Source organism: Ahaetulla prasina, chromosome 6, assembly GCF_028640845.1.
Source record: "Ahaetulla prasina isolate Xishuangbanna chromosome 6, ASM2864084v1, whole genome shotgun sequence".
NCBI lineage: Eukaryota > Metazoa > Chordata > Lepidosauria > Squamata > Colubridae > Ahaetulla > Ahaetulla prasina.
The window spans coordinates 77,492,449-77,505,122 of NC_080544.1; the positions used below are offsets into that span (position 1 = coordinate 77,492,449).

At 33.3% G+C, this 12,674-nt stretch overlaps 1 protein-coding gene across 5 annotated transcripts in view; it reads left to right on the forward strand.

Moving 5' to 3' along the window:
- The window catches only part of AGFG1 (ArfGAP with FG repeats 1), a 36,725-nt gene extending 24,437 nt beyond the window's left edge, over positions 1-12,288 (forward strand). For 3 of the 5 annotated variants that reach the window (XM_058187015.1, XM_058187017.1, XM_058187016.1), the window contains 2 exons: positions 2,141-2,233; positions 4,195-4,484. In XM_058187015.1, coding sequence (XP_058042998.1) covers positions 2,141-2,233; positions 4,195-4,469 — 368 coding nt within the window. In that variant the 3' untranslated portion in view covers positions 4,470-4,484. Of the gene's footprint in view, positions 1-2,140; positions 2,234-4,194; positions 4,485-9,276; positions 9,369-9,764 lie in introns of those variants that run through there. The other 2 variants (XM_058187018.1, XM_058187019.1) reach the window with 1 other exon arrangement.
- The last annotated feature ends 386 nt before the right edge of the window (positions 12,289-12,674 follow it).

Consider the following 12,674-nt stretch of genomic DNA (forward strand, 5'->3'; position numbering starts at 1 on the left):
ATAGAAAGAATTTTATTTTACAACAGAAGAATAGGATTTAGGTCTGCTCATAGCAGATGACTGCAAAATAAGTAAACACTGTGGCCATTTATTAAGCAGAAATCAAGAACAAGGGGACATAACCTCAAAGGGACAGGAAGGAAATTCAGAAGTAATGTTAGCAAGTATTAGTTTGCAGAAGCAGTGGGAAGTTGGAACCAATTTGCAGCAAAGGTATTGGGGGGCAATTATCAGTGAGTTTAAACATGTTTGGGTAAACACATGTCTATCATCTGACAAAAATAAAAACAAATAAAATATTAAATAATAAAAAGTAATAAATTGAAAATAAAATAAAAATAAACAAAAATCACTGCACTGGGTGGTACAGTGATAAGAATGCAGTATTGCAAGCTAACTCTGCCCATAGCCTTGGGTTTGATCCTGACTGGCTCAAGGTTGACTCAGTCTTCCATCCTTCTGAAGTTAATAAAATGAGGACCTAGATTGCTGGAAGGCAATATGCTGAGATTCTAAACCACCTAGAGGGTGCTGTAAAACACTACAGAGTAGTAAATAAGTCTAAGTGCTGTTGCTAAAAACTCAAAAGGACAGACTTGATGGTCCACATGGTCTTTTTGTGCCGTCAGTTTTCTGTGTTTCTATGAAAATTGAAAACTTCCTCTTTAGCGAATCTGCATTGTGGGATTACAGTCTGAAGCTTCTGAATGGCATTGGGTTTTTTTATTATTAGTATTTTCTCTACCTTGCCACTGATTGGTTAGATTTATAAACAAAGGATTTCCTTTTTGAAAGAGTAAATAAAAAGAACCTCTTGTGTGGGAAAGCTGTCTTGTTTACATGTCAATTGTAAAACAAAACCTTGAAGGTTGATTACCAGAGTACAAAGTAGCTACTTTAAAGAAAATATTTGATTTATTGATTTGTGAAGTATCTGAACCTTTTAACTCTTTACTGGAACCAGAAGTTATTACTAATGATGAATATATCATACTAAAGATGGATTCACTGCTCTTACAAATGCCACTGGAATATCATTCAAAAATTGAAAAAGAAATTTGGGGTTTCGCTTTCAATTTGAAATATAAGAGATTTATTGTAGTTACTTCATGGAAACTAGAAATGGGCTTGAAAGATAATAAGAATTTCAGGGAGAAGAAGAGAAGATACCAGAAGTCAGGAGTCAGAATTTTATTTATGGAATTTAAGCATATTTGAGAGAAAGAAGAAAAATATATATTAAATTAGTTATAGATGGTTATGATTAAATGTTGTTATATTTGGTGATGTTGAATGGTTGTCTAGATTGGATAGTGTTTCTTTTGGAAATGTCTATTGGGGTAATGGATTTGTTTTTGATACTTAATAAGAGGTGGTTATTTTTTGTCATGTTTGTTGATAAGTGAGCGATGGAGTAATGTAAACTAAATGGAAATGGAGCTATATATGTCACTAGATATTTTTGATAATTTTTATTTGATGTTTATTCATTAATAAGGAAGCTATAGATTTAAAGATTTTATAGAAATTGGGGTGAGGCATAGAATGAAGAGGTATTGGTTGTATTTTAAAAGGTAGTGATGTTAATGAAGCTATTTTTGGACTTTTTGAGAGAAACTACAGGAAATCTAATTTTGATTTGAAGAAATAATGAGACTCTTCAACTAAGAGTTGGATGTATTTTTTATCTATATCTGTACAAAAGAAAGAAGCTTTTTTTTGCACTTTTTTGGATTTTTATCTGATTTTTTAATGTTTTATTCCTGCTTGTTCACTTTTGTTCATATTTTTAAAGTTTAATAGAATTAGGGTTTGTTTTTTTTAATGGGCAATTTGTAATGATTTAATCTTTGTAAACTAAGAGATGAACTTTTGTATTCTGCAGCTCCTGCAACTAATGATTTATTTCACAGCTGATAACTATGAGATCCTAATTCAGATAAAATACAAAACTATAGTTAATTCCAATTTCCTTTTTGTTCAGGTAACAGTCTTGCGTCTAAGTTGGTGTATTAAGCAGACTATGATAAAACTACCTCATTGATTAAAATATAATTTAAAACTGATTTGCCATGCTGTTTATATAAGCAAATTTGTAAAAACCATATCCTTTTCTCAGTGTCAGTGCTTCATTTTTCAGCAACACCATCCACAAATCCATTTGTGGCTGCACCTGTAGCTGCAGTAGCAGCATCAACAAATCCATTCCAAACCACCAGCCGAGGAGCAGCAGGTTAGGAAAAATATATCTACAGTTATGTTCGATAGCAATTTTTGTTCTGTTTTTGATAGGTACACATAACTTTGTGATATAGTTAATGTAGTAAAGATGTTCAAGTATGTATGAAATTAGTTATGAAATCTCATGGGCATTAGGCTTATTTTTTGGGATTGACCAGTTATGAATAAGCAATATACATAGATTAACTAAATCCTTTTAATTGCTTTTTGAAGATTAAATCTATTTAATAGTATGTTTGTGATTTAGGTACTTGTGCTACTCTTATAGAATACTTTAATATTTTAATTTGTTTTTACAGATTTAACTTTGATATCATTTATTCTTTGATTTTTGGGGGGCACTTATGTGTTGTAACGCTAATATCTTTCTACACTGAAGGAATTAACCTGTGCTGGTTAAAATAAATTTATTTCAATGTTTTGGAAAATAGCTTTTAAAAAATTCATGAAATATTCTGAAATTTTGACAAAGTGATTACATGTTATCATCTGAAGAAATTGTTTATAAATAAATTGACAATATCTGGTCTCTTTGTGACTTCTCATAAGGCCTTTCAGGAGCAATTCACTCTCATATATTTCCTCAGGCTCACTTTGGTAGGTGGCCACATTTTATATAAATTTCAGGTGGCTAATTTTTTATTTGCTTGTGAAAGCTTACTGCAGTTACAAGTTCCTTTGCATGTACAACTTTTTCAACCTTCCTTCCATATTATGAAATGGAGTGGGCATGGATGGTGATTGACTTTATATATATGTTAACACATTATTTGTTGTAAATTTAACACTTCAGTCCTAAGCACATGTATTAAAAAATATATCCATTAATTTCATTGGGACTTGCTGTCAATTAAGTGTGCTTAGAGTTGTGAGCTAAAGCTGCTACATTTTACCTCCATGGTCACATATGTAGAATGTTTAAAATGAGTTTTGAAGCTTGTACTCCAAATACCTTTAGTGATACTAATGATGTCAAACCATTGTACCTTGTCACAATGTGTTTGGTTTTTCTGTATTAGCAAGTACAGTTAGTTATCTTCCCTGCTAATAATGGCTTGTGTAAGCTTTGTTGGTCTCCTATCTGTTTCTTGTCTATTTTATATTTGTGCACCTATTTATTCCACAATAAACGCTTTCATCATGTCTTTCTTAACTAGCCATAATTTTTGATTGGTGGGTGCATTGATAAACTTATGCCAGATCTCTACAACATAATTTTTATATGAAAAAATGCTTCAATAGAGTAATTCTCAATAATTTTTCTCCTGAAACTTTTAATATATATGATAGAACTCTGCAAAATTTTAAATTGTTCATTGCAAGATTGTGTCACATGTGTAATAATTGGATAATATCCTTTACATACTCTATTTAAAATTCAAGAAAGTGATTAATGAATTTTCTTTAATTTTCTTTAACTTCACCCTTTCAAGAAAAAGAAAAATAATGTTAGTTGCAGTTTTAGGAATGAATATTTGCTGTTGTAGTCTGATTAAGTGGAATTTGGTTCTTGGTCCATGCTGTGAACCAAAGAGAATTTAGTTTGCAACTGAAGCAGTTTGTTAGAATTTCTACAGAGTTCTAACTTTTTATAAAGAAATTATTTGTCAAATTGCTTTTTCTTTAATGAGCTACATAATTTCATGATGCTCTAGAAATTCTTTCTGCTCTTTAATTATTCTCTATTAAAAACATCAAGAATTAATGCGTGTGTAGCCTTCCTATTTCCCCAAAAATGAAAATACTTTCAACAAGGTACTGGCAAATGTTATATTAAATTAAGGGAACAGTCCAGACAAGTTTTGGCTATATGTCAATAAAATCTAGGAGTTTAATGGTTTTAAGGCTAACCATGTGACTAGTCGCTTCACAAATAATTCTGTCAAAATGTTTTTTAGTGTGACATAATAATAAAAGTTGAACACAAATAATTGCTATTGTTTCTTTCATCAGCAACAACATTTGGCACAGCCTCCATGAGCATGCCCGCAGGATTTGGAACAACTGCCTCATACAGTCTTCCTACTAGCTTTAGTGGTAACTTCCAGCAGCCTGCATTCCCAACTCAGGCAGCTTTTTCTCAGGCTGCTTTCACTCAGCAACCTAATGGTAAATGCTTGCATATTACATTTTGTTTCCAGAGTACAGTGGTTATTTTAAAACCAATTCATTTTCCTAGTTTATCTTTGAAACTTTTATTTGCCATGAATTCGTTGGTTGGCCAATGAAATATTGTATTACATGTATAAATATAACTGGTAATATACAGGCAGTTTGTTTAGTGACTGTTTGAAGTTACAACAGCACTGAAAAAAGTGACTTAGGACTGTTCTTCATATTTACAACCGTTGCGGCATTCCCATCTTCACATGATCAAAATTCAGATGCTTGGCAGTATGATGGTTGCAGTGTCCTGCAGTCAGGTAATCACCTTTTGCCATCTTCTGACAAGTAAAGTCAATGGGGAAGACAGGTTCATTTAGCAGTCATGCTTACGAACAACTGCATTGATTCACTTAACAACTCAGAGGTGGGTTTCAGCAGGTTCTGGAGAACCGGTAGCGAAAATTTTGAGTAGTTCGGAGAATAGGTAGTAAAAACGGCCTCACCGCCATCTATTTTCTGCCTCCTGAGTCCCAGCTGATCAGGAAGAAATGGGGATTTTGCAGTAACCTTCCCCTGGATTGGGGAGGGAATGGAGATTTTACAGTATCCTTCCCCTGCCACCTCACCAAGCCATGCCTAACAAGCCATGCCATGCCCACCAAGCCACACCCACAGAACCACAGAAAAAAACTTGAAACCCACTACTGTAACAACTGTGCCAGCAAAGGTCATAAAATGGGGCAAATCTCACTTCACAGCTGTCTCACTTAGCAACAGAAATTTAAGCTTAATTGTGGTCATAAGATGAGGACCACCTGAATATGGAAACAAGTGTGAAAAATCACCTGATCAAACTGTATGCATATTATTTATTTTTATTTAAACATTTGTGAACCACACAGTCATACCAGCTTTGGGTTTGTTCAGTGAAGCTAAAAATATCAGCACTAAAGTATAATTAAATAAAAACTATAATAACAAAGCCATTATTTTGGTCTTAAAAGCTTGTCAAAATGCAAGTAGGGAAAATGTATTTCAAAGAGGGAGGCCATCACCAAAAAGACTTGTCACCTTGTATGAATGTAGGAGAGTTAGAACAGATGGTCAGAATCATATTTGGCCCATGTGTATTTTTATTAAAACTTTAAACAAGATTAAAAACCAATAGTAAATAATATAAATTAAAGAAGGGGAAAAAAGAAAAATAATGTTAGTTGCAGTTTTAGGAATGAATATTTACTGTTGTAGTCTGATTAAGTGGAATTTGGTTCTTGGTCCATGCTGTGAACCAAAGAGAATTTAGTTTGCAACTGAAGCAGTTTGTTAGAATTTCTACAGAGTTCTAACTTTTTATAAAGAAATTGTCAAATTGCTTTTTCTTTAATGAGCTACATAATTTCATGATGCTCTAGAAATTCTTTCTGCTCTTTAATTATTCTCTATTAAAAACATCAAGAATTAATGCGTGTGTAGCCTTCCTATTTCCCCAAAAATGAAAATACTTTCAACAAGGTACTGGCAAATGTTATATTAAATTAAGGGAACAGTCCAGACAAGTTTTGGCTATATGTCAATAAAATCTAGGAGTTTAATGGTTTTAAGGCTAACCATGTGACTAGTCGCTTCACAAATAATTCTGTCAAAATGTTTTTTAGTGTGACATAATAATAAAAGTTGAACACAAATAATTGCTATTGTTTCTTTCATCAGCAACAACATTTGGCACAGCCTCCATGAGCATGCCCGCAGGATTTGGAACAACTGCCTCATACAGTCTTCCTACTAGCTTTAGTGGTAACTTCCAGCAGCCTGCATTCCCAACTCAGGCAGCTTTTTCTCAGGCTGCTTTCACTCAGCAACCTAATGGTAAATGCTTGCATATTACATTTTGTTTCCAGAGTACAGTGGTTATTTTAAAACCAATTCATTTTCCTGGTTTATCTTTGAAACTTTTATTTGCCATGAATTCGTTGGTTGGCCAATGAAATATTGTATTACATGTATAAATATAACTGGTAATATACAGGCAGTTTGTTTAGTGACTGTTTGAAGTTACAACAGCACTGAAAAAAGTGACTTAGGACTGTTCTTCATATTTACAACCGTTGCGGCATTCCCATCTTCACATGATCAAAATTCAGATGCTTGGCAGTATGATGGTTGCAGTGTCCTGCAGTCAGGTAATCACCTTTTGCCATCTTCTGACAAGTAAAGTCAATGGGGAAGACAGGTTCATTTAGCAGTCATGCTTACGAACAACTGCATTGATTCACTTAACAACTCAGAGGTGGGTTTCAGCAGGTTCTGGAGAACCGGTAGCGAAAATTTTGAGTAGTTCGGAGAACAGGTAGTAAAAACGGCCTCACCGCCATCTATTTTCTGCCTCCTGAGTCCCAGCTGATCAGGAAGAAATGGGGATTTTGCAGTAACCTTCCCCTGGATTGGGGAGGGAATGGAGATTTTACAGTATCCTTCCCCTGCCACCTCACCAAGCCATGCCTAACAAGCCATGCCATGCCCACCAAGCCACACCCACAGAACCACAGAAAAAAACTTGAAACCCACTACTGTAACAACTGTGCCAGCAAAGGTCATAAAATGGGGCAAATCTCACTTCACAGCTGTCTCACTTAGCAACAGAAATTTAAGCTTAATTGTGGTCATAAGATGAGGACCACCTGAATATGGAAACAAGTGTGAAAAATCACCTGATCAAACTGTATGCATATTATTTATTTTTATTTAAACATTTGTGAACCACACAGTCATACCAGCTTTGGGTTTGTTCAGTGAAGCTAAAAATATCAGCACTAAAGTATAATTAAATAAAAACTATAATAACAAAGCCATTATTTTGGTCTTAAAAGCTTGTCAAAATGCAAGTAGGGAAAATGTATTTCAAAGAGGGAGGCCATCACCAAAAAGACTTGTCACCTTGTATGAATGTAGGAGAGTTAGAACAGATGGTCAGAATCATATTTGGCCCATGTGTATTTTTATTAAAACTTTAAACAAGATTAAAAACCAATAGTAAATAATATAAATTAAAGAAGGGAAAAAAAGAAAGAAGGAAAGAAGAAAAAGAAAGAAAGAAAATTTAGGAAAAAATTTTAAAAGATAAATTCACAGCAGTTATTACAAATATATTTTAATGAAACTCAAATACTTTAGCCACCAAATGAGAAGAAAGAACTCATTAGAAATGGTCCTGATGTTGGGAAAGATTGAAGGCAGAAGGAGAAGAGTAGCAGAGTATGAGATGATTAGATAGATGTGTCATTGACATGGTGAGCATGGGTTGGGCAGACTGAAGGAGACAAAAGACGGGGGCCTGGTGTGGTGCAGTAAATGGGGTCGCAAAGAGTTGGGCACGACTTAGTGACTGAACAACAACATACAGTTAATTATATTACTCTTCTTTCTATTATATATCCCGTCTAAAACATTAAAACCATATATCACAAATTCATTTTTTCAATTTTTATACAAAAAATCCATAAGAGGCTTTCAGTTGCCAATAAATGTAGATAATGACTTTTCTCTGATCAAAAAAGTCAAGTTATTCATTTCAGCAAAATCTGTCAACTTCATCAACTGTGGTAGTGTCAATTCCATTCTATGCTGGATATTGTTTACTCTTTCTATCCCTATGGCTATAGTGATAAATAATCATATAGCAATAGCACTTACACTTATATACTGCTTCACAGTGCTTTACAGCCCTCTCTAAGTGGTTTACAGAGTCAGCATATTGTCCCTAACAATCTAGGTCCTCATTTTACCAACCTCGGAAGGATGTAAGGCTGAGTCAACCTTGAGCCTGATGAGATTCGATCTGTCAAACTGCTGGCAGCCAGTGATCAGCAGAAGTAGCCTGCAGTATTGCACTCTAACCACTGCGGAGCATATTGAAATAATGTTATCTGACTTTTTTCTGTTTATCCATTAACCTTAAAAGGAACAAGGATCACATTTGGCAAACCTGATATGTCCCAGTGCTACTTTGTATATGGCTTTATAAGTAATTTTGAATTGTTCCACAAGCCTATTAACGTTCATTCAGTGATTACAAATTGGTGTAACACACTTTCTATTGCAGCTAAAATAGGAGCTGCAAGTCCAGGAATACTGCCAAATCTTGGGACTATATATCATAACTACCATGAAACTGATGTTACTGAATTACCTAGTTGTTTATGGACAAGATTTGAAAAGATTTAAGTTTAGCTTATTTCTCCAAATCTGATCTCTAACAAGCACTATTCCAGGACATGTGTATCATCTCCAGTTTAGTCTAAGTGGCAGTGTTCCATTGAGGGTCATCTGCATATCAATGATACCTCATTCCAAAGCCATAAATGTCCTCCTATAGAAAAAAAGAGAGAGAAAGTGGTCATGCAGGTAGTCCTTGTTTCACAATCAAAATTGAGCCCAAAATTTATGTTGCTAAGCAAGGCAGTTGTTAAGTGAGTTTTGCCTCATTTAGGAACTTTTTTGCCTTGGTTGTTAAGTGTATCACTAGTTTTTAAGTGAAACATGCAGTTATTAAGTGAATCTGATGCTGACTTGGAAGGTTACAAATAGGGATCACATGACCCCAGGACAGTGCAACTGTCCTAAATACATGTCAGTTGCCAAGTGACTGAATTTTGATCACATGACCATGGGGATGCTACAACAGTCATAACTGAAAAACAAGTCACTTTTTTCAGTATTATTAAATGAATGGTTATAAGTAATTTTGTTTTTAATTTACTTTTAATATAGTTTAATATATGGAATCCCATTTTGATTGGAATAAAATATTTAATTGATTATTTACTTGATTGATTGAAAATATTTAGTGATTAAGGGACTGATTTTGGGGAATGGAGTTTATGCATAATGTGATATTTGACTAGAAGTAATTTTTGATATTTTATTACAAAGGTACTGGCTTTGCTGCGTTTGGACAAGGAAAATCAGTAGTAACCCCATTTGGACAAGTTACAGCTGTTGGAGTCTCCAGTAATCCTTTTATGGTAAGTGAATACTATGGGTCAGATTTATGGGTCTCCTAATTCATATACTGTACATATCTTGAGGACTGTACATGTCCTCAAAAGGATACCAAAAAGGTATCCAGCCTCCTCCCAAATTCTAAACCTGCAACTTTCTCTGGTATATTTTAAATTATTTATATTTGATAACTCTACAGAAATATATTTCATAGTTTGAAATGACATGACTATGTTTTATATATATCTAATTCTGTGCACAGCAGGAATAAAAGCACTATCAGTAAGACATTATTTCTGTTTCATGAATTATTTAAACACTTGCAACTATTCATATAATTTATATTTGAATCTGATTTGTCAAGATACATGTGTAATTATTTCTTGAGAGATTTCTCTTTTTTTTTTTTTTTCTTTTAGGCAGGAGCAGCAACGGGGCCTTTTCCGACAGGAAGCTCATCAACCAATCCTTTCTTATAGCCTTATAGACACTTTACTTAAAAGAACTCTATGTGATCACATAACATCTCTATGCCTCTTGCACTGTTGTCTTGTTTCACTGACCTTAGCTTTAAACACAAAATAAGTCTTTCAGAAAAAAAAAGTCTGCATTGTGTATTAAAACCAAGGAACACCAGGTGATGTACAAAACATGGAACTGTGGTAATATCCTTTATTGTGCAATGGCAGGAGAATGTTAATAGTATCATGTATATTACAATTTGGCTAATATTAAGTTATTGCAGATATCATTCATTATGCTGCAGTATTGTACATATTTTTCTCTTAGGAATTAGTTATTTGTGCATATCAGTATTTGTAACTTTTAACACACTGTTATGTGAAAAATGTTACTGGGAGAAATAGATCAGCCAGTTTAAGGTGCTGTCATATATCTTGGAATGAATGGCCTATATCATTTTAACATTGCTTGTTGGGATTTATGAATTCAGAACTGAAGTTTTATTCATTTCTTGAAGTGTTTTTTTTTTCTTTCCTGAAGAGCTCTTCTATTTATACATGCCTAAATTCTATATAATGTGGAGGGATACCTGTCTGCATAATAAAGCTGATCATGTTTTGCTACAGATTGCAGGTGGAAAAAATAAATATTAAAAAAGTTTGTTGTTGTCAGCATTTGCACTAACCAATTTTGTTAATTTTCAAAATTATTGACAAAATTTTGAAATTGCATTATTTCCTTGGCTGTTTCAGTAAGGTTGCAAATTGTTAACAATAAATCCTGTTAACAATAGTAATGTACCTACTGATCAATCAGTAAAATATGAAATTGCCTTTATTTTGAAAACTGTCTAACAAATTAACTTAAAATTAGTAGTATAGTATAGTATATTTCATTTCATTCATTGTTTAAATGTTTCTTCATTTCAACTTGTGGTCATTGTTCATTCTTATTACTTAAAACAAGTTGGTAAGATTGATTTTGCAGCATTATTGAAACCAAACAGCCAGCAAATACTTAATAAAACCAAACTTTAGCTTTGGTATGGATATGCATACTGTGGATTTTGAATGAATATTGTGCTTTACCAGTAGAATTATTGTTCAGCAGTTATTTGCAAGGTAAATGCCATGGCAGCATATTTATTGATGAAAACTGATTGAGCAATGTTTCTGTAGATTTTAGGTAATTTGTAATTCAATTATTTGATGTTTGTCAATAGAAATACAAATTTTGTATGCAATTATATTATCGCTGGCAAATACAAATCCACACACAGTGTAACACTGTCACAGGCCATTACTTCATAAAATTAAGTGACCTGAAGATTTGAACCAAGATGATTCATATACCATGCTTTTAGGGTGCATTGATACAGAAAAGTTCTGAATTTCTCTCAAAGGATTGTTGATTAATGGGGTGGGAAAGGTGTTCTCTTTGTGAAATTTAAACACATTGCTTCAGATTGTCATTAGCATTAATCTGGGATATAAAAATAGTACTTAATATCCTTGCTAGCAGACAAAACTATTTGGAACATTGAAATAGTACATCCCTACATATCCTATAATTTGGGTAGAATGTAAAGTACTGTAAAGGATTTTTCAAAAAGTTTCCTCTAATATTTTTAATAGGAGGATGAAAATTAGGATGGAGAAAATGTGTTTGGTAAATTACTGTCTGGAATTACCAGGTTAGTGGATTTCTGAATTTTCTGTAGCCTTTTTGAGAGAGATAGCTTAAAAGGCAAACAGAACATTGTTTGGATGTCTGTTAACTTGTGGTAGTGCTGAATTGGGGTATGTCCCAAAAAGGCAATTTTATGTGTTCCAGTATATGCAATATTGATAAAAAGGTGAATGGAGTCAAGTTACGTACTTTCTAGTCATTTTAAATCTTGAAAAATGTCATTTTCATGCATACATACATTAATTTGCAAGAATTTGGGTGAGTGAATCCTTGAAATTGCAATTAAAACTATACACCTGTATATAGAATGTGGCATAAGAGTCAGCAGAGTCACATTTTTAAAAAAAATAATTGAAGAACCTCAGCTTTTTAATGGAAAAATAATTCTGTAGGAGAATGTTTTTAACTCATCTTTGGTACTGTATTTCTACCTTCTTTTCCCTCTTAGACTGCCGTTGGCTCTGCTGGGAGGGAATGGGAATATAATGCATTCACTTAGATGCCTTGAATTTTAAGAACAGGAATTTTCCTTTTCTGCTGCTTTCAATTCTAGGTTTTAAAAAATTCATTGTATCAGTGCTTAAGGATAAGGTGGTATTTTTACTGTTGAACTTAATATAATCCTCATGTTGAATTTTTGTTTCAGGTGATAACAAGACTTTTCTATGCGTCTTTTTCTAGAAAATATTCTCTGAGTAATATTACATTGAACAACTGTTTTTTTAAAAAAAAATATTGAAATTCAGTGTGTGTGTATTATAAATAAAGCAGCCTTGCAGCATGTAACTGCAAGCACCAATTGGCATAGTACTGTTTGATAGAGAGTATACTGGAATTCACAGAGTGGAAGATGAATAAATCTGAGGTAACAGTACAATATCCATCCTCATTGAGCTCCCCAGGAAAACATGTCCAGTCAGTTAAATGGAATCTAACATGGATGCACATCTTAATGGGCACAAAGCATTTCTGCAAAAAATCTGCTAATATAATTCAGATGAATTTTTCGGAAATTTTATACTCTATTCTGCTATATTTAGATATTTAAATATTAGAGGTTTTTTTTTTTAAAAAAAGCTATTCTGGTATTCAAATTGGTGACTGGGCAATTGTATTACGTTTTAATTTGCCACTGAGAAGCTTGCATTTCCAGTACTATGTGCCCATTTTTTTTAAAT